This window comes from Phyllobates terribilis, unplaced genomic scaffold (genome assembly GCF_046119375.1).
Source record: "Phyllobates terribilis strain yellow unplaced genomic scaffold, ASM4611937v1 Scaffold_8__6_contigs__length_399053987, whole genome shotgun sequence".
NCBI lineage: Eukaryota > Metazoa > Chordata > Amphibia > Anura > Dendrobatidae > Phyllobates > Phyllobates terribilis.
In genome coordinates, this window is record NW_027362768.1 from 30935878 (window position 1) to 30958088 (window position 22211).

At 45.7% G+C, this 22211-nt stretch overlaps 1 protein-coding gene across 3 annotated transcripts in view; it reads right to left on the minus strand.

The window, feature by feature from the left end:
- LOC141156680 (complement factor H-related protein 1-like) overlaps positions 1–22211 on the minus strand; it is a 494422-nt gene that overhangs the window by 202984 nt on the left and 269227 nt on the right. For 2 of the 3 annotated variants that reach the window (XM_073642922.1, XM_073642920.1), the window contains exon 7: positions 2461–2640. The exons of the other annotated variant lie outside the window; for it this stretch is intronic. In XM_073642922.1, the coding sequence (XP_073499023.1) occupies positions 2461–2640 (180 nt within the window). The remainder of the gene's footprint in view (positions 1–2460; positions 2641–22211) is intronic. 3 annotated transcript variants of the gene reach the window in all.

The window sequence follows — 22211 nt, forward strand, 5'->3', positions numbered from 1 at the left end:
GGACTGTCAAGGACTTGGGGCTATGGCAGACCCTCACCTGGTTACAGCTCCCCATTGTTGCAGACCACACTGTGACCTTAAGAACTCAAGCTGTGCGTCGTTTGCCTTTACTTGCCTAATAATGTTTTAATGGTCATGCATGTTACTCTTGTTTTAAGCTTAGTTCTGGAGTACTAAGTTTTACTAGGGGGGAATGTGTCACCCTGGCCTGGATGCCACAAATGTATAATAAAGCTGTGTCTGAGAGCAAGGGGGAGGTTCTATGGTCAGGGACCATTAGCATGCAGCACCTCCTGTCCCAGGCCAGTAGGGGGAGCAGGCTGCCCCTATAAAAGCTGGAACTGGGGGCAGGGTTAGAGAGAACTGGACAACCTGTCTAGGAAGTGAGAGGTGTCCCAGAGCAGGGACAGACAGTTGTGTTGCAGCCTAAGAGGCCATGTGGCAGTAGGAGAGCCAGGAGCCAGGGGCAAGAGGCGAAGCGAGCCTGTCCTGGCAGATAGAGAAACTAATGTACCAGACTTTGGTGTCTGAGGCTGTGAGGATTCCAAGTACTACAGCAAATAACCAGTCCGCAGGGGATTGTATGTTCCTTGGCCTAAGAAGCCCGGAGGTTCTGCCACAGCAGAAGGGACCAGCAAAGCCGTACCAGGCTGGGAGTAGAAAGGGACCCAAGTTGCAAGCCATACGGGTGAGAAGACACGGCGAGCTCAGGAGCGTGGGCTATTACACCACGAGGAGGGAAATAGCCAGAAAGAGCGCAGAGAGCACGGTAGGCCTACACCCTCACCCTGACCAGGAGGGCTTCTCACTTGTTCTCAGACATTCAGGCCCCCTCTTAGCCGGGACTGTTTTTGGGTCGTTTCACCTGTTCTAATAAAGACCCTGAACTGTTTAGAGACCTCAATTTCCTGGCTATTGCGATCGGAATCATCCCCTCCATCATCCATCTATATACTGCCCTGGGGCCATACTCCTCCCGTGGGGAGTTGTACTATTCAGTGCTGCACATCTACATCTGCCCCAGCGGTCTGCACTGCAGCGGTGGTTAGCCCTGACCGCAATCCACGGGTGGCATAGTCAGAGATTGCAAAACATATAGTAGACTGCCACTTTTCTGACCACCCTGAGCCTCGGACCGGGTTGCCACTACTACCCCCATTATTGCCCTGTTGCCCGGATCCGAGTGCCCCACGGCCCAGGGGGCGAGTCACTAACTTCTATCATCATCATCATCATGCTCCTCACCTTGGCACTCTCAACTCCCCTGATGGAGAAGCCAGGGCCCACCAGAGGAGTCTGGTTCTCTCTGGTGGTCTCGTCCAATGCTGCCCTAAAGCAGGCCAGGCTAAGAAAAGTGTGTGGGAAGGTGACAGGAGAAATAGGGGCGGCTGGGGACAGTTTATGGACACCCGGCCGCCCCCAGGTGGCTGGGGACCGAGCGTGGACACCCGGCCGCTGGGCAGCTGGGGACTGAGTATGGATACCTTGCTGCCGAAGTAGCCATGAGGTAGTGGCCAGCTTCGGCCTCCTCCAAACTAAAAGGCCACATTTCAAGTGCAAGCTATCAGTATAGAATTGCAGCCTGCGGGTGGGTGGGTGGTTGGCTGCATATTTGCGCTTGCATTGCAAGGAATGGGGGAGGTACAATTGAACACTGCCCTGGGACAAGGACTTGCACGGGGATAGTTGCAAGTCTGCATCTTCTTCCCCATGGTGATCCCATGTCTTTTCAGCACTGTATGCATGTGTCACACAGCACATGGCCAGATAAGGATGTAAAATGTTAAAATGACATTTCCCGGTGAATGCATTTGTCACGGTTGAAAGCAATACAAAAGTGCAGAAATGCATAAAAAATGCTACTTGTGAACATAGCCCAAGGTGTGGAGGAGTATTTTTGTTTTCGGTTATTTATTTTACCTTATACACAAGTCTTTACCCTGGAAAGGAACGTCCTTAACATATTTCACAGGAAAGCAGTTTCAGTTTTGTTTTTGAACGTTTTATTGTGAGCCCTTAAAAGTGGCTTAATACCTCTGACCACGTTGTTGACAGCAGTGACCTGGGGGTCAGAAATGCTTCCTGGGGCGATCCCTATACTGTCCCCATGTCATTTGAGCACTGTCACTATCGTTTTGGGCACTTGTTAGGCTTTTAAAAGACTGCCGGGGGTGCCACCGCAAAAATGCTCGGGTCTCCCATAGACTAGCATTGGGCTCGTTGCTTGGGTCGAGCACCCGAGTATCACGGCGAGCTCGGCCCGAGCTTCGAGCACCCGAGCATTTTAGTGCTCGCTGAACACTAATATGGACCTTTCTAAAGAATCAGAAATGAAAAAGGATAGAAAAATTCCCCATTGCTTTGCATACAATATTAACTACAAAATACAATAAATTTCTTGTTGATGCCACTTCCCATAAACACTATCAGTATAGAAAACAAATCACTGCATGCACATACCAAGACAAACAGGTGGTTCGCCCCATATTCCATCTTGACATTGAATCACTGTTTCACCGTGAGCTGTAAAGTACTGCTGACACTTGTATGTCACTGATGAATCTGAATCATAAGTGTTGTTCACAGGTTCTGTGATTTCTCCATTTAGTACTTGTGGAGGTCTGCCACATGGTTTCTTTACTGGAAAAAATGGAAAACATAAAATTAACCAGATTTCAGAACAAAATGTAGTAGATTTTAGGTAAACAGCTGTAGTTTAATATATTATTCCAGTTTTAGAATACATTTTGTCTGACTGTGGGTGGTTCCCTCCCTCCCTCTAAGCCCTTGAATACTCTTGTAATGTGCTAAAAACAAAAACAATTGCAAAACCTTTGCAGAAACAGATATAAGCAAAACTAGAAGTTTTATTCCTTCCATAAAACAATGTGCATTGCCTAATAAATCTTCATTTACATTTTATAAACTTAGATCATGGACAGTAGTGTAACTTTTGTGGTGGTTACTGTCCCTTTTGTTCCTGCTTCAGAAGCTAGGTGGCTCTGCTTCTTTGTGGAGGGTGATGAGTGACAGGATTGGTCCGGTTTAATTCCTGGGACTTATGGTGCCACTAGTTCAGGGAGTTATGGGATTAATTGTCTGTTTTTTGATTACTTCTTTCTGAGAGCTCTGGGCGAGGCTGTCTGCTACTTAAACCCCTGATTCTCAGACTTCCACTGCCAGTCAATTAGTTTTGCTACCTGACATGCTCTAGTCCCTGCTTCTGTTACTTTCTTGATTCCTCCTGTCTTCTGACCTTAGCACGAATTTGGTCTTAAGATTATGTTCCCGAGGCCACGGCCCCACTATCAGTATTGGTCAGTATTCAGTCAGTATTTTTTCTCAGGAATTGGAGACAAAACCAGGTGAGGAACAATCAGAGAAAAGGTATAATAGGAACAAGTCACCAATTCTGCATTTATCACCCACTCCTGGTTTTGTCTCCCACTCCTGAGAAAAAATACTGACCGAATACTGACCAAATACTGATAGTGGGGCCATGGCCTGATGTGACCTCCTGGATCTGACTCAGCTACCTGACTATCTTTCTTGCCAGCTTGTGCAACCAAACAGCTGCTGACTCTGTGGCCCTTTCCCATGGACCACTGTTTAAGTCCAGATCCTTGTACACGGGTTAAAGAGTGAAGGCCAGGACATCCCCTGGACTCTGGGAAACAGAGTATTTTACTCCAAGCCTGTTTGCAATTGCCTTTTTGGAGCTGCCGGGTTTCTTTGAACAGTGCCCTCGCGACAGATGAACTAAAATGATGCTTTAATATGTAAGTCACTGTTATTGATAATACTCTTCTCACAGGTTTTCAAGGAGAAACAATGACATAGGTTAAAAATTAGTGATGAGCGAACGTGCTCGCCACTGCTCGGGACTCGCCCGCGCATCTCACTGCTCTGCATGTTTGGCGCTCTTTAGAGAGACAATGAACATTCAGGGATTTCCTGCCACACATTGTAATCCTGTAGCCATGTTGGTTGTGGCATTACGATGACTGGCTGGCCGCACAGTGTCATCAGGTCTATATCAGACCTGGCGCCGCCATGCTCGTCACAGTCTACCCCGGAAACAGGCAGTGTAGGGAGAGGTGCTGCTGAGCTAGGGAGAGATTTGCTTGTTTATTAGTTAGTGTAGGTATACCACAACATCTGAACTAACAGTTCTTCTGAGGACTAACCCAGCTGCATATTTTAAGTGGTGAGGGTGATAGCAGGAGTTAGGCAGGCAGGCAGTGTATGTGGCAGACTGCAGTGCACATAGCAAGAGGGTCCATTGAATGTCCTGTTAGTCTAGGTATTCCACAACATTATATATATATATCAGAGCTAGGCAGGCAGGCAGTGTATGTGGCAGACTGCAGTGTATAATACAGTACAAGAGGCTCCATTCCAGTTCTGTCTGCAGCTGCTGTTACAGATATTTCTACAAATAGCCTCATGTATCAGGGGCTAGGGATAATTATTTTTTTGATCTTAAAGAAGATGTCCAGTACTTTATCCCCCCCCCCAATATATCCCCCGGGGCCCCTAAGACTTATTGTAAATACCTTCTGTTGCTGATAATGCCTGTGAGCGGCGTTTTCGATGGCCGCTCACAGGCATCATGTGACCCCGCGCTGATGTCACAAGAAGTTAGGCGTGACTCAGCGCTGGGGTCCCAGCGGTGGCTGCTGGGTTGTTGGCAGGGTTACCTCCAGCGTCACACCCTGTATCCGCCGCGCGCTTTCCCAATGAATGGGAAGAGGCAGACTGCGCGGAGGATGCGGGGTGTGATGTGGATGTCAGAGCCGGCTGCTGCCGGGGGTCACGTGATGCATGTGAGCGGCCAGTGATAGCGTCGCTCACAGGCATTATCAACAACCGAAGATATTTACAAGAAGTCTTAGGGGAGCCGGGAGGATACATGGGGGGGATATAAAGTAGTGGACAACCCCTTAAATCCCGATTATTTGGTTAAAAAGCAATCCAGAGAACATTGTTTTTCTGCTCCATTTGCCTGTTGCCACAGCAGAATACCGCCAAATTCTTTCCATATTACAGCGATAAAAATCCAGAAATTTGTAGTGAAAGTGGAAAATATTGGCCTCCATTTAAATTTTGGTGCAGTGTGTCAGTGAAGTTATTGACACCAGGTCGCTGTGAAAAATAGTAACCTACAGGCCAGCTATTTTAAAACTGTGTTTTCCGTCACACGTATCACATATCACAGTGGTTCAAATCCAGCCATTTGTAGTGGACGTGGAAAATATTGTCCTCCATTTAAAATTGGCAAGGCGCGTGGCAAGGGATGGGGAAGTGAACGTGATGGTGATGATGGTGCATGCAGAGGAAGAGGCCGAGGCCGTGGGCAAGCTGAAATTGTGCCACAACAAACACCCACATTTTCTCGCTCTAGCTTCCTGTCCCAATTAACCCCTTAAGCCCCGGAGCATTTTCCGTTTTTGCATTTTCGTTTTTGCTCCCCTTGTTCCCAGAGCCATAGCGTTTTTATTTTTTGGTCAATATGGCCATGTGAGGGCTTATTTTTTGCGGGACGAGTTGTACTTTTCAATGTCATTACTAGTTTTACCATATCCTGTACGGGAAAACGGGAAAAAAATTCCAAGTGCGGTAAAATTGCAAAAAAAGTGCAATACCACAGTTGTTTTTTATTTATTTTTTTACCACGTTCACTGAATGCTAAAACTGACCTGCCCTTCTTATTCTACAGGTCATTACGAGTTCATAGACACCAAACATGTATAGGTTCTTTTATATTTAAGTGGTGAAAAAAAATTCCAAAATTTGGTAAAAAAAATAAAAAGCGCCATTTTCTAAGACCCGTAGCGTCTCCATTTTTCGTGATCTGGGGCTGGTTGATGGCTTATTTTTTGTGCACCGGGCAAACGTTTTTATTGATAACATTTGGGGTAGATCCGATGTTTTGATCGCCCGTTATTGCATTTTATTGCAATTTTGCGGCGACCAAAAAACGTAATTCTGGCGTTTAGAATTTTTTCCTTGTTACGCCGTTTACCGATCGGATTAATTCTTTTTTTATATTGATAGATCGGGCGATTCTGAACGTGGCGATACCAAATATGTGTATGTGGGTTTTTTTTATATATTTTATTTTGAATGGGGCGAAAGGGGTGTGATTTAAACTTTTATATTTTTTTATTTTTTTTTTATATTTTTAAAAACTTTTTTTTTTACATTTTGCATGCTTCTATAGTCTCCATAGGAGACTAGAAGCAGCAACTATCCGATCGCCTCTGCTACATACAGGGGACGAGCAGGTCCCCTGCATGCAGCAGAAATGGTCCTGTGCTGTGAGCGCCGACCACTTGGTCGACGTCACAGTTCATTGGACAACCAAGGAGTACAGACGAGAGAGCCACAAATGCAATCCAGCAGAGGCAGGAGATCACTGTCAAAGTTCTGGGGCAGTTTTCTCAGACCCTCCCATCGCACAGGCCCTGAGGGGTACTCTGACAAGGAGTGCAAAGTTTCGGAAGATGGTGAGGGAGTACCTTGCTGACCGTACCAACGTCCTCCGTGATTCCTCTGTGCCTTTTAATTATCGGGTATCCAAACTGGACACGTGGCATGAACTGGCTCTCTACGCCTTGGAGGTCCGGGCTTGCCCTGCCACTAGCATTTTGTCAGAGTGGGTTTTTAGTGCCTCTGGTGGAATTATAGCCTGCTGACAGGCTGACTCTTATAAAAATGAATAAGGGCTGGATTGGGCCAGACTTCTCAACACCACCAAATGATAGCAGCGTAACATAAACTCAAATACAGTGTCTTTTTTGGGGAGGTCTAACTCTATTCCCATGTACCTCTGTTTTCACACTCAGACATGGGTATACACTTCCTGATTTTGTCTATTTGCTCTTGTCCTCCTTCTCCGCATCCTCATCCTCCACCACCATATGTACCACATCTACATATCTACATCTCTTGCAAGGGGCATTGGAGTTCCTCCAAATTTTTGGCAGCTGTTGCTTCATTGCTTAGGCAAACACTATGCGAGACCCACTTCCTAATAATGGCAACATTGTTTTTAGGAGGCTCTCTAACCTCTACGTCTTTTGCAAGCGGCATTGGAGTGCCTCCAAATTTTTGGCAGCCCTTGCAGTCAGTGCATACGCAATAACAGTATAGGAGACCCACTCGTTAATAATGGGAACAACATAGCATAGCCGGCTGATGGCTCTCTAACAATAGCGAGGGCAGACTGTTGGCCCTTTAAAAATAGTAAGGGCCGCCTGATGGCCCGATAAAAATAGGCTTTGCTTCTTTCAAAGTCCCACCATGATAAATGAAAATGGATGTGTCTGATGATGTGTCACACACCACATGGCCAGATAAGGTTGTAAAATGTTAAAATGACATTTCCAAGTGAATGCATTGGTCTTGGTTGAAAGCAATGCATCAAAAATACTACGTGTGAACATAACCAAAAACAAAAAAGCTCCTCCACACCTCGGACTATTTATTTTTCCTTATATACAGTACAGACCAAAAGTTTGGACACACCATCTCATTTAAAGATTTTTCTGTATTTTCATGACTATGAAAATTGTACATTCACACTGAAGGCATCAAAACTATGAATTAACACATGTGGAATTATATACTTAACAAAAAAGTGTGAAACAACTGAAAATATGTCTTATATTCTAGGTTCTTCAAAGTAGCCACCTTTTGCTTTGATGACTGCTTTGCACACTCTTGGCATTCTCTTGATGCTTAGTAGTGTTGAGCAAGCATGCTCGACACTGCTCGGTACTCGCCCGAGCATCTCACTACTCGGGATGTTCGGCGAGCACCGAGCATTTTCAGGTTACTTGGGCGGGAGCTCGGGTCTCCGCCCTGCATATTTGGCGCTCTTTACAGAGCCAATGAACATGCAGGGATTGCCAGCCAGTCACTGTAATGCCGCAGCCATGTTGGTTGTGGGCATTACAGTGATTGGCTGCACAGCGTCACCTCGAGTATTTAAAACCGGGCGCCGTCATCTTGGACACAGTCGCTCCGGATCAGACAGTAAAAGGAGAGTGCTGCTGAGCTAGGGAGAGATTTATACTGCGAAATAGGTAGTGTAGGGTCTCTAAAGCCTGCAAAATCAAACAAACAGTCCTTCTGAGTACTAATATCCATCCCAGATATCAGGCAGGCAGGCTGTATAGGAGACGCAGTGGTTATACCAACAAACACTGCATTACAGTCCTGTGTGCTGCTGCTGCTCAAATTGCTAGACTTAGCCCCAGGGGCCAGGAAAAATCCTTTTTTTTTCATCTAAATCCTCTTTTTTATTTTCCCTCAGTCAGACTGTACAAATACCCGTCTTATTAACCTTTTGGTATCCCCCCCCCCCAAAAAAAAAAAATAATTGAGTGTGTCTGTGAGTGTTCAGACACAAATATATCTGTTTAAAAGAGTCTGGTTTCGGCCAGATAACTAGAACTGTAGTTTTGCAGTTCCACGGTTCAAATCTCTGTATTATCCACTTTTTGCCTTTTTTCCATGAAAAAAAATAGTTTGAGTGTCTCGATGACTGTTCAGACACAAATATATCTTTTTAAAAAAGTCTGGTATACGCAAGGAAATTAGAACTGTGGTTTTCCTCTTCCACGGTTCAAATCTGGGTGTTATCCACCTTTTTGCCTTTTTTCCATAAAAAACAGTTTGAGTGTCTTGCTGACTGTTCAGACACAAATATATCTGTTTAAAAGATTCTGGTGTAGGCCAGAGAAAAAGAACTGTTGTTTTCCTCTTCCATTGTTCAAATCTCCTTTTTATAACCCTTTTGCCATTGATAGTGCGAGTGTAAGCTATTTTACTTAATTTACAATGGGCAAGGCGCGTGGCAAGGGACGTAGAACTGGACGTTCTGGTGTTGGTGCGTGCAGAGGACGGGAAATGTGCCACAAAAAACAGCCACATCTTCTCATTCCCAGTTCTTGACCGAATTACTAACACCACTATTGCGAACTGAACAGTGTGAACAGGTTATTAATAGAGATGAGCGTTGTTCGACTCGAACTGTTCGCCAATCTCAAATTCGAGCTGTTTTGGGCGGTGTTCGAGCCGTTCGGCGAACACGAACAATTTGAGAAAAATTCGGCTGTTCGAGGTTATGTTCGATAACTGTTCGTGCACCAAAATCATAACTGGATTTTTTCTCAGTAATGATGAAAATTAATGTTAATACGCAGTTTGAGTGTACAGCGGGGTGGGGGGAGGGGCAGGGAATGGATCTCTGCAGGAATAATGAAGATCTCCATTTTTTTTTCTCTTTCCCGCATTTGCAGTGGGGAGGTGCAGTCTGTCAGCCTATCAGCAGCGCACACACGGAGCGAACTGCTGTTTTTCACACAAGCAAGGGCATGTGTCATTGGCAGTGTATGTCACATGTCCTTGCCCTATAAGACCAAGCCATTTTCCCCGTCGCCACCATTTTCTCACTGCTGCAGCTGCGTGTTAGACGGCACCGCTGTTGCTGTGTGCGCTATACCTTGTTAATTTCAAGCCAATTTTTGCACAAATCTACAGATAGCTTGGGAGTAGGGAATAGTTGTGATTGCAGTCCTTTTAAGGACTAGGTTACAGCATTTCCTACGACTTTTATCAGGCAGGTCTGTGCTCTTAAATAGATAGATTGTGGGAGTAAAGACTAATTGTAATTGCAGTCCTTTTCAGGACTAGGTTACATCAGTTCCTATCAGTTTTTGCCAGGCAGGTCTGTGCCAGTGCTGTGCAAGTTTTTTTCACAGCATTTGGCTGAATCTAGCAAAGCTAATCCTTTTTGGCCTATTGCAGAGTGTGTTAGTCAGTGGAGTAGCCTATCTGTGTTGCAAGATATACCACCTGTGTATAGAATACCAATTTTTTTACTGCACCTAGTGAAGTAAAATCTTTTGGGCATAGCATCATTCTATTAGTCCATCTATACTGACCTCCATCAGGTTGCAAATTGAATATAATTTTTTTCTGCATCTAGCTCTGAAAAAATATTTGGGCTTCTAGCAGTGTGTGGGACTTGTTCTATTAGTACATCTATACTGACCTCCATCAGGTTGCAAATAGTGTTGAGCCACCCCCGTAGTGTTCGAGTTCGGTTCGGTTCGTCGAACACCCGTGTGTTCGCCGAACTGTTCGTCGAACTGTTCGTCGAACACCTTCGAACACCGTTAAAACCAATGGCAGGCAAACAAAAACACATAGAAACACATAGAAAACACCTTCAAAGGTGTCCAAAAGCTGACAAACTGCTCAGAAGACACAACTAAAACATGGAAAAGTGACAAGTACATATAGTCATGCGAAAAGAAAAGAGGTGGAGGAGTAAAAGGAGGGGGAGACACAGATATAGGCATGTCATGCCCTTCTAAAATCCAAAAAGTGAGAAGCCGAGACGGCCAGTCCGCTCCTGCCCGTGCCACCTCCGTGTCGCCGGGTTTGTGCCAGAGCCGCGGTGAACCCTGACGGCCAGCCCCCCTCTCCCAATACTGGTGCCTGTCCGCTGGTGGGTCGAGAGAGCCCCCCTGTGGTGGAGGCAGCTCTAAGCTTTTTAATTTAAATTGTTCCTCTAATTTGAATGAATACACTTTAAATCCATTTACAAGGATCTATTGGAGGGCAAGTCTCATGCCAGCAGCCGCGTAATTCCAGCTCCAGTAGCGTCCACTAAAGCTGCTGCAGTTAAAAAGCTTTTATAAGGATCGAGCTCGGCTGTCCACCGCAAGGCATCCTAGTGCCAGTCCCAGCCCCTATGCCTTGGGGTGCCTCCTGATGCTCTTCACTAAGTATCCCGTGGTCCCGAAGCATTTCCTTTGAAAAAATTAAGTGTCCAAACTACAGGTGGTGTAGCTTGCTTAACAGCCGGGATAATCCGCTGACTAGCAGACACTGCTACTAGGCACAAAGTATTTCCTGGGCTAGATGCAGTTAAAAATTTGTAAGTAGATACTCTCGTTGGATGCTGAGAAAGCATTCCATAGAGTCTCCTGGCACGCCATATATGATTCTCTTAAAAAGCTTGGGGTAGGGGTCTAGGGGACCCTTTTATAGCCAAAATCACGGCCCTGTATCACAATACGTCACCTAGGCTGAAGATAAATGGAACTGTAGCACCGAGGGCTCGGTTGCTACAGACGTATTGCACCTCACCCAGAGGTGTGATATCTCACTCTCAGATAAGGATGGAGTGTGGATCAGGACCCGACACCTGCATGCATTACACCACATTGCCGTGGGGCAGGGCGACCAATATGCCCCTGAGATGGGCACGACAGTCCCTGTCCCTGGCTGGAGTGGGGGGAGGGAACACTGAGGAAGGGGAACCCTGCAGTGCAGGAGCAGGGAGGAAGCAGTTCCTGGGTGCATTGAGAAGGGAGTATAAAAGGTGGCACCATCTTAGTTCAGTGCAGAGAAGTCTGAGCAGAAGTGGCAGGGAGCAGGGGCTCTGCATGAGCTCTGCTCCGGAGGCGGGCCTAGTAACAGAGGCCCAGGCCTGCAAGAGGGAGAAGGAAGGAAGAGGAGCGGAGAAGGCTCCAGGAACGAGGAATGAAGGGATCCCAGGGGTGCGGACGGGCGAGTCGCCACCGCACGCCCGAATCCACCTGCGTGGAGGGGTCAGGCCAAAGGGGGAGACCGGTCCCCGAACTAGTGGAGGCAGGAAACGACCCTCAGCTAGAAACCGGAGGCTCTGACATTTTATGTGGCGCAGCCCCTTGCTCCACCCGCTAGGAAGGCACCACATAGGGTCAGGGAAACTGGCGCCAAGTTTACCAAGAGGAGGCCCGAGGCAGCCGGACAGAAGTGTTGGTAAGAAAGGCCAGACAAAGGACACACAAAGGGGGTCCTGTGAAGCGCTCCAAAGTTATCTGGGAGTTGTCTGAGCCCCTCACCTGGTGAGCACAGTACGACGTGGGCAGCCGTTACCTGCAGACGTGGTCTGGATAATAAGAACTGTGAGTAAAGGCCCTGAACTGCATCACTGACTCTGTGTCGTTACTGCTGCTGCCCTGCACCATCACCCCCATCCTCCGCATACACTGCCCTGAGGCTATACTCCTCCCGTGGGGAGTTATGCTACGCTCTGCTGCACCCACAACACCAGCCTTAGCGGTCTGCCCTGTAGCGGCGGTTCACTCTGACCGCAATCCACGGGTGGCGTAGTCGGACATTTAAACATCAAAACCACATAAATAGTTCCGCCACTGGTTTGACCGCCCTGAGCCACGGAACCGGATCGCCGCCACGAAGACTACAACCACCAGCATCCACCAAAAAGGGTCCGGCTCCAGGTGTCCCAAGGCCCAGGGGGTGCGTCAGAACATTTTCATCACCTTTCACAATCACCAATGGGACAAGGCAGGGATGTCCTCTGTCCCCTCTCTTATACATCCTAGTGACGGAGCACCTGCTCTCATCAATTCGCCATAACCCCAATATTAGGTGGATTGAGGTGGGAGGCACCGAGTACAAGTGCTCTCTATTTGCTGATGATGTCCTAGTATATATCACTCAATCACATATATCCATCCCTGCTGTTATGGCTGAAATAGATCACTTTGTTACATGGTAAAATTTTAAAATAAATGCAGCGAAGTCTGAGGCCCTCGATGTCTCCCTCCCTAAATCCATATAGGATTCCATCCAGTCCAACTTTCCCTTTGCCTGGCCCTCACAGGGTATCAAATACTTAGGAATTCCTATTCATAGAGACCTCTCCCATCTATGTTATCTTAATTTTGGGCCCTTTATTGAACAATTCCATACAGACCACGGTTGGCAAGTTAGAACTGTAAGATTCACTACGTGAACCACTGGTGTTTTGTGGAAAAGCACATGTACACCGCGTTCCAAATTATTATGCAAAAAGTGTTTAGGAGTGATAAGGGAAGAATTTGTTTGTTTGTCAGTTAAACTCATTGATGGTGATGTGTGTCAGGGCTCTTTATATCACTGTAAGCAATTGCAGACACCTGTGCTAATTAGTTTGGCAGGTGTGTCCAATGAAAGGCAAGACTACTTAAGAAGGCTCTCTCACATTATTAAGCAGCCTACATTTTCTGCCAAAATGGGAAAGAAAAAGGATGTGTCGGCTGCTGAGAAGCAACAAATTGTGGAGTGTTTAGGTCAAGGCATGACTACAATCAACATTGTGCGATGATCAGGATGAAGTGTCTTGGCAATCAAGAAGTATGTAGCTGATTCACAGTACACACGTGTGCGTGCTGATAAGGGCAAATTGAGGACTCTTTCCTACAGGCAATTACGTCAGGTTGAAACAGCAGCGGCAAAAAAGCCTTGTCATAGCAGCAGACAAGTTTTTGAAGCTGCTTGTGCCTCCAACGTCCCCCGAACAACAAGATGCAGGGTCCTTCAGAGGTTTGCAGCTGTGCATATGCCATCCTGTCGACCTCCTCTATCCACTTCACACAAGCAGAAACGGCTCCAGTGGGCCAAACATTACATGAAGACTGATTTCAAAACTGTTTTGTTCACGGATGAGTGCCGTGCAGCGCTCGATGGTCCAGATGAATGGAGTGGAGGATGGCTGGTTGATGGACACCCCACGCAAACACGGCTACAGCGCCAACAAGGAGGAGGTGGAGTAATGTTTTGGGCTGGAATCATGGGGAGAGAGATTGTCGGCCCCTTTAGGATCCCTGAAGGCGCTAAAGATGAACTCCATAATGTATGTGGATTTTCTCAAACAGCACTTCCTGCCATGGTTCAAGAAGAAGAACCGTGTATTTCACAGCAAGATCATTTTTCTGCATGATAATGCACCATCTCATGCTGCACATAAAACATCTGCATCTCTGGCTGATATGGGCATAAAAGGGGACAAACTTATGGTGTGACCCCCATGCTCCCCTGACCTCTACCCCATTCAGAACCTTTGGAGCATCATTAAAAGGAGTGTCTATGATGGCGGGAGGCAGTTCACATCTAAGCAACAGCTCTGGGAGGGTATTCTGTCCTCATGCAAAACAATTGAAGCAGAAACCATCCAAAACCTGACAAATTCAATGGACGAGAGAGTTCAGAAGCTCCTTTCGAACAAGGGGTCCTATGTGAAAATGTAACATCACCTAGAATAAAGTTTTGAGTTGAAAACTGTTTGATTTCAGTTTCTAACAACCTGCTAATGCTTATAATTTCAAAAATGACCATTTTTTTGGTCTTTATTAAAATGAAAAGGTTGATCGAAAAGTTTGGGGGATCTAAGAGTGTGGCAACCCAGTAGTCATGATTACTTCGAATTCTGACAATATGAGGGTCATGCTGCAGGTAGTGCAGCAAGAAGGCACTTATGTGTCTTGCGCATCTCGGAGCCCCAAAATTATTTTCCGGGCTAGATGCAGCTAAAAATTATTTTTAATTTTAAATCTGGTGAAGCTTATTATAGATGGCCTAATAGGATCAGTGCTGCACACTGCTACAAAGCCCAAATTATTTTCCAGTCAAGATACAGATAAACATGATTAGTAATTTGAAAGCTTAAAACGGTTGGTAGGGTGATTTTAACCAATCATCAAGCTTTTACTCTCCCCAGGATGACACAGGGGTAGAAAAGTCGTTTCGGATCCATGATTTGTTCATCTTTATGAACGTGAGTCTGTCTACATTATCAGTGGAGAGCCGCGTGCGCTTATCTGTCAGCACACCACCAGCAGCGCTGAACACACGTTCAGACAGAACGCTGGCTGCGGGGCATGACAAGATCTCCAAGGCGTAAGTGGCTAGCTCCGGCCATTTATCCAGATTGGAAGCCCAAAAAGAGCAAGGGTCCAGTGACACAGTCGTGGCTTCAATGTTTACTTGGAGATACTCCTGTACCATCGTCTCTAGGCGTTGACTATGTGTCAGACTTCTTGTCTCCTGTGGCCTTGCAAAGGATGGGCTAAAAAAGTGGTGAAATGATTCCGCAAAATTGATGTTACCAGCAGATACTGTGGTTCTGTTACGGTTTGAGTGCTGAACACTTGACGGTCCCACGGTTGGCAAGTTGGAACTGTGAGATTCACTACGTGCACCACTGGTATTTTGTGGAAAAGCACATATAAGATTCTGCAACAGTCTCTGCTGATACTCCTGCATGCGTGCATCCCTTTCTATGGCAGGAATAATTTCTGCAAATTTACTTTTGTACCGGGGATCTAACAGTGTGGCAACCCAGTAGTCAGGATTATTTCTAATTCTCACAATTCGAGGGTCATGTTGCAGGTAGTGCAGCAAGAAGGCACTCATGTGTGTTGCGCATCCAGGAGCACCAAGTCCCTGTTGTGTTGGTGGCGAGGTAACAATCATGCTTCCTTCCTCTGTCCTCTCCCCCCAACCTCGCACAACAGAAATGTGATCAAGGTCTCCCTCATCTGATGAGTCTTCCATCAGTTCGTCCTCCACTTCTTCCTGGGCTCCTGCACCTTCCTCACTAGTTTGGCTGCTACCATGCGCCCTGGTAAAACCATCTCCCCCACCCTCACATGCCTGCCGCCTTGGTGCTTCCGACCGTCTGGACCTTGCAGATGTTAGCCCTTCCGCATACAACTCCTCCTCCTCTACTTCCTCCACCTCCTCTTGTGCCACCACCTGACTCCGAATTCTGTTTAACATGTGCTCCAGCATGTAAATCACCGGAATAGTCATGCTGATAATGGCATCGTCAGCACTAAAGATCTTCGTCGCCATTTCAAAACTGTGCAGAAGGGTGCATAGGTTCCTGATCTGAGACCACTCCTCCAGCGTGATTTGCCCCACCTCTGAATCTCGTTGGCCCAGGCTATACGTCAGAACGTATTGCACCAGGGCTTGTCGGTGCTGCCACAGTCGCTGCAACATGTGCAGAGTTGAATTCCACCGGGTAGGCACATCGCATTTTAGCCGGTGAAGTGGCAGGCCCAACGACTTCTGTAGAGATGTAAGTCGCTGAGCTGCGGGATGTGAACGGCGGAAGTGAGCACACAGCGACCGTGCCCTCTGCAGAAGGCCATCTAGTCTGGGATAGTGGGCTAAAAATTGCTGGACAACCAGGTTCAACACGTGAGCCATACAAGGCACGTGTGTGACATTGCCCCGGCGAAGGGCCGCACCCAGGTTTGCAGCATTGTCGCACACGGCCTTCCCTGGTTTCAGGTCCAGTGGAGACAACCATTCATGAAATTGGTTCTCCAGAGCTGACCACAACTCCTCAGCTGTGTGACTCACATTTCCCAGACATTTCAATGTAAAAACCGCCTGATGACGTTGAGCCCTACTGCCAGCATAGTAAGGAGGTGTGCAGGATCCCTTCTGCGCAGTTAGAAAGCTTGTGGCATGACCAGACAGGCTTTGGGTGCAGGTGGAAGACCGAGAGGAGGTTGAGGAGGCAGAAGCAGTGGAGGAACTTTGACATAAAGAGGATTGACGCACAACTCGTGGGGACGGCAAGACTTGGACAGCAGCCCCTTGTCCTGCTGTCACCATAGTTACCCAGTGCCCAGTCAGCGACATGTAACGCCCCTGTCCATGCCTACTCGTCCAAGTGTCTGTGGTGAAATGCACCCTGTCACACACAGAGTTTCTCAAAGAAGCGGTGATGTTGTGTGCGACATGCTGGTGGAGCGCAGGCACACCTTTCTTTGAGAAGTAGTGCCGACTGGGCATCTGGTACTGGGGCACTGCGACGGACATAAGGTCTCGAAAATCCTCTGTGTCCACCAGGCGGAAAGGCAGCATTTCTGTAGCCAAGAGCTTGCAGATGGTGAAATTCAACCTCTTAGCTTTCTCATGGCTAGGAGGAAATGGTCTTTTACTTGTCCACATCTGAGGACCGAGGGCTGGCTATTGTGCTTAGACGGGGTTGATAAGGGTGTCCCCGGCAAACTGCCGGTCTGTGAGGAAGATGCAGGCGGACATGTTAGGTTGCCTTGATCCAAAGGTGGTGCTATCGATGTCGGACAGCGCTCAACACCAGCTGGTGTTACCACCTCCAAAGAAAATGATGACCTGCCAATCACGCTGGCTGTTGCGGGTAAAGAGGTGGCAGGTCTGCGCCCCAAAACAGGTGTGACTGCTGTCCCCCCAGTCACAGAGGATGAAGAGGCCGCGGATGCACAAGATATGGCAGACGGTGATTGGCCCGGCCGGCTAGGCCGCATTGTAGCACACTGAGCTTCCTACTGCAACTTATGCTTCATGTCCATGTGCCGGTTCATGCATGAAGTACTCAAACTATGTATTTTTTGGCCTCTACTTAGCTTTTGCTGACAAATGTTACAGATAACACGAGTTGGGTCATCTTTATCGATCTGAAAAAATGCCCAGGCTATGCAAGGCTTAGCACCCATGCGACCTGAAGAGCCACCACGACTTGTGGTGAGAGGCAGAGTTGTGTTTGAGGATGCAGTTGTTGACGTGCTTCCAGTACTACGTCTCTGTCCAGGAAGGCGCAACCTGACCTCGTCGTCACTAGCATCTTCCTCCACCTCCTCTGCTGACCTCATCTCTTGGCTGACTGTGGGTTGACAGTAAGTGGGATCTCCGACCTCATCATCATCACCCTGTGCGTTATCACACCCGTCGTCCTCAGAGCCAACCTGTTCCTGCCCTGACAAAAAACTAAAGTTGTCGCTCCAATCAGGTATTTGAGCCTTATCATCGTCTTCCTCATTGTCTCCACCAACAGGAGTTACAGTTTGGGAATGAGGGTCTACATTATGGTCAGAACCTTCTGCGTCTGGTCCTGGATCCGACTCATAAAGATTCTGGGCATCAGTGCAGATCATTTCCTCGTCTGGATTCACAGAAGCGCTGGAGTCGACCTCTGATTCCCAGGCTATAGTATGAGTAAACAGCTCTGCAGACTCAACCATCTGTTCTACCTCATACTCAGACGGGCAGCTGGAGATTTGGGAGCTGTGAGGAAGCAAGTGCGATTTGGGTGACACCTTTGAGGACTGGAGTATTTGTGATGTTGAAGTTGATGTGGAGGAGAGCCCACTTAAACCAGCACTTGATATCCGTTGAAGCACCTGCTGTTTTTGTGCCTCATCTGGAATTTGTAGCGATTGGCGTGGCCGTAAGAAAGGGATCTTATCACATTGTCCGCTAAAAGAAGTAGACATTTTAGTTTGGCTGGAAGATGGTCTTTCTTCTGCACCTACCCCACGGACACAACCTTTTTTCCCCTTCCCAACACGCCTATTCCCCTTTCCACCAGCAGCAGGCCTTTTTCCACTCATTTTGGTGGTTAACTAATTCACAACTCTGGAGTTGTTTGCACAAAAAAACAATGGATGGTAACCGAGCAGAGCTGAGTGGCCAAACTGTGGTATTAGGCCAAAACTATTGGCTGGGCTAGATGCAGAAAAAAATTATTTTTAATTTGCAACCTGATGGAGGTCAGTATAGATGGACTAATAGAACAAGTCCCACACGCTGCTAGAAGCCCAAATATTTTTTCAGAGCTAGATGCAGAAAAAAATTATTTTTAATTTGCAACCTGATGGAGGTCAGTATAGATGGACTAATAGACCAAGTCCCACACACTGCTAGAAGCCCAAATATTTTTTCAGAGCTAGATGCAGAAAAAAATTATTTTTAATTTGCAACCTGATGGAGGTCAGTATAGATGGACTAATAGACCAAGTCCCACACACCGCTAGAAGCCCAAATATTTTTTCAGAGCTAGATGTAGAAAAAAATTATTTTTAATTTGCAACCTGATGGAGGTCAGTATAGATGGACTAATAGACCAAGTCCCACACACTGCTAGAAGCCCAAATATTTTTTAAGAGCTACATGCAGAAAAAAATTATTTTTAATTTGCAACCTGATGGAGGTCAGTATAGATGGACTAATAGAACAAGTCCCACACGCTGCTAGAAGCCCAAATATTTTTTCAGAGATAAATGAAGAAAAAAATTATTTTTAATTTGCAACCTGATGGAGGTCAGTATAGATGGACTAATAGACCAAGTCCCACACACTGCTAGAAGCCCAAATATTTTTTCAGAGCTAGATGCAGAAAATTTTTTTATTCAATTTGCAACCTGATGGAGGTCAGTATAGATGGACTAATAGACCAAGTCCCACACACTGCTAGAAGCCCAAATATTTTTTCAGAGCTAGATGCAGAAAAATTTTTTATTCAATTTGCAACCTGATGGAGGTCAGTATAGATGGACTAATAGACCAAGTCCCACACACTGCTAGAAGCCCAAATATTTTTTCAGAGCTACATGCAGAAAAAAATTATTTTTAATTTGCAACCTGATGGAGGTCAGTATAGATGGACTAATAGAACAAGTCCCACACGCTGTTAGAAGCCCAAATATTTTTTCAGAGATAAATGAAGAAAAAAATTATTTTTAATTTGCAACCTGATGGAGGTCAGTATAGATGGACTAATAGACCAAGTCCCACACACTGCTAGAAGCCCAAATATTTTTTCAGAGCTAGATGCAGAAAAAAATTATTTTTAATTTGCAACCTGATGGAGGTCAGTATAGATGGACTAATAGACCAAGTCCCACACACTGCTAGAAGCCCAAATATTTTTTCAGAGCTAGATGCAGAAAAAAATTATTTTTAATTTGCAACCTGATGGACGTCAGTATAGATGGACTAATAGAACAAGTCCCACACGCTGCTAGAAGCCCAAATATTTTTTCAGAGATAAATGAAGAAAAAAATTATTTTTAATTTGCAACCTGATGGAGGTCAGTATAGATGGACTAATAGACCAAGTCCCACACACTGCTAGAAGCCCAAATATTTTTTCAGAGCTAGATGCAGAAAAAAATTATTTTTAATTTGCAACCTGATGGAGGTCAGTATAGATGGACTAATAGACCAAGTCCCACACACTGCTAGAAGCCCAAATATTTTTTCAGAGCTAGATGCACAAAAAAATTATTTTTAATTTGCAACCTGATGGAGGTCAGTATAGATGGACTAATAGAACAAGTCCCACACGCTGCTAGAAGCCCAAATATTTTTTCAGAGATAAATGAAGAAAAAAATTATTTTTAATTTGCAACCTGATGGAGGTCAGTATAGATGGACTAATAGACCAAGTCCCACACACTGCTAGAAGCCCAAATATTTTTTCAGAGCTAGATGCAGAAAAAAATTATTTTTAATTTGCAACCTGATGGAGGTCAGTATAGATGGACTAATAGACCAAGTCCCACACACTGCTAGAAGCCCAAATATTTTTTCAGAGCTAGATGCAGAAAAAAAATATTTTTAATTTGCAACCTGATGGAGGTCAGTATAGATGGCCTAATAGACCAAGTCCCACACACCGCTAGAAGCCCAAATATTTTTTGAGAGCTAGATGCAGAAAAAAATTATATTCAGTTTGCAACCTGATGGAGGTCAGTATAGATGGACTAATAGAATGATGCTATGCCCAAAAGATTTTACTTCACTAGGTGCAGTAAAAAAATTGGTATTCTATACACAGGTGGTATATCTTGCAACACAGATAGGCTACTCCACTGACTAACACACTCTGCAATAGGCCAAAAAGGATTAGCTTTGCTAGATTCAGCCAAATGCTGTGAAAAAAACTTGCACAGCACTGGCACAGACCTGCCTGGCAAAAACTGATAGGAACTGATGTAACCTAGTCCTGAAAAGGACTCCAATTACAATTAGTCTTTACTCCCACAATCTATCTATTTAAGAGCACAGACCTGCCTGATAAAAGTCGTAGGAAATGCTGTAACCTAGTCCTTAAAAGGACTGCAATCACAACTATTCCCTACTCCCAAGCTATCTGTATATTTGTGCGAAAATTGGCTTGAAATTAACAAGGTATAGCGCACACAGCAACAGCGGTGCCGTCTAACACGCAGCTGCAGCAGTGAGAAAATGGTGGCGACGGGGAAAATGGCTTGGTCTTATAGGGCAAGGATATGTGACATACACTGCCAATCACACATGCCCTTGCTTGTGTGAAAAAAAGCACTTCGCTCCGTGTGTGCGCTGCTGATAGGCTGACAGATTGCACCTCCCCACTGCAAATACGGGAAAGAGAAAAAAAAAATGGAGATCTTCATTGTTCCTGCAGAGATCCATCCCCTGCCCCTCCCCCCGCCCCGCTGTACACTCAAACTGCGTATTAACATTAATTTTCATCATTACTGAGAAAAAATCCAGTTATGATTTTGGTGCACGAACAGTTATCGAACATAACCTCGAACAGCCGAATTTTTCTCAAATTGTTCGTGTTCGCCGACCGGCTCGAACACCGCCCAAAACAGCTCGAATTTGAGATTGGCGAACAGTTCGAGTAGAACAACGCTCATCTCTAGTTGCAAACTGAATATAATTTTTTTCTGCATCTAGCTCTGAAAAAATATTTGGCCTTCTAGCAGTGTGTGGGACTTGTTCTATTAGTCCATCTATACTGACCTTCATCAGGTTGCAAATTCAAAATAATTTTTTGTCTGCATCTAGCTCTGAAAAAATATTCGGCCTTCTAGCAGTGTGTGGGACTTTCTCTATTAGTCCATCTATACTGACCTCCATCAGGTTGCAAATTCAAAATAATTTTTTGTCTGCATCTAGCTCTGAAAAAATATTTGGGCTTCTAGCTGTGTGTGGGACTTGTTCTATTAGTCCATCTATACTGACCTCCATCAGGTTGCAAACTGAATATAATTTTTTTCTGCATCTAGCTCTGAAAAAATATTTGGCCTTCTAGCAGTGTGTGGGACTTTCTCTATTAGTCCATCTATACTGACCTCCATCAGGTTGCAAATTTAAAATAATTTTTATCTGCATCTAGCTCTGAAAAAATATTTGGCCTTCTAGCAGTGTGTGAGACTTTCTCTATTAGTCCATCTATACTGACCTCCATCAGGTTGCAAATTCAAAATAATTTTTTGTCTGCATCTAGCTCTGAAAAAATATTTGGCCTTCTAGCAGTGTGTGGGACTTTCTCTATTAGTCCATCTATACTGACCTCCATCAGGTTGCAAACTGAATATATTTTTTTCTGCATCTACCTCTGAAAAAATATTTGGCCTTCTAGCAGTGTGTGGGACTTTCTCTATTAGTCCATCTATACTGACCTCCATCAGGTTGCAAACTGAATACAATTTTTTTCTGCATCTACCTCTGAAAAAATATTTGGGCTTCTAGCTGTGTGTGGGACTTGTTCTATTAGTCCATCTATACTGACCTCCATCAGGTTGCAAACTGAATAT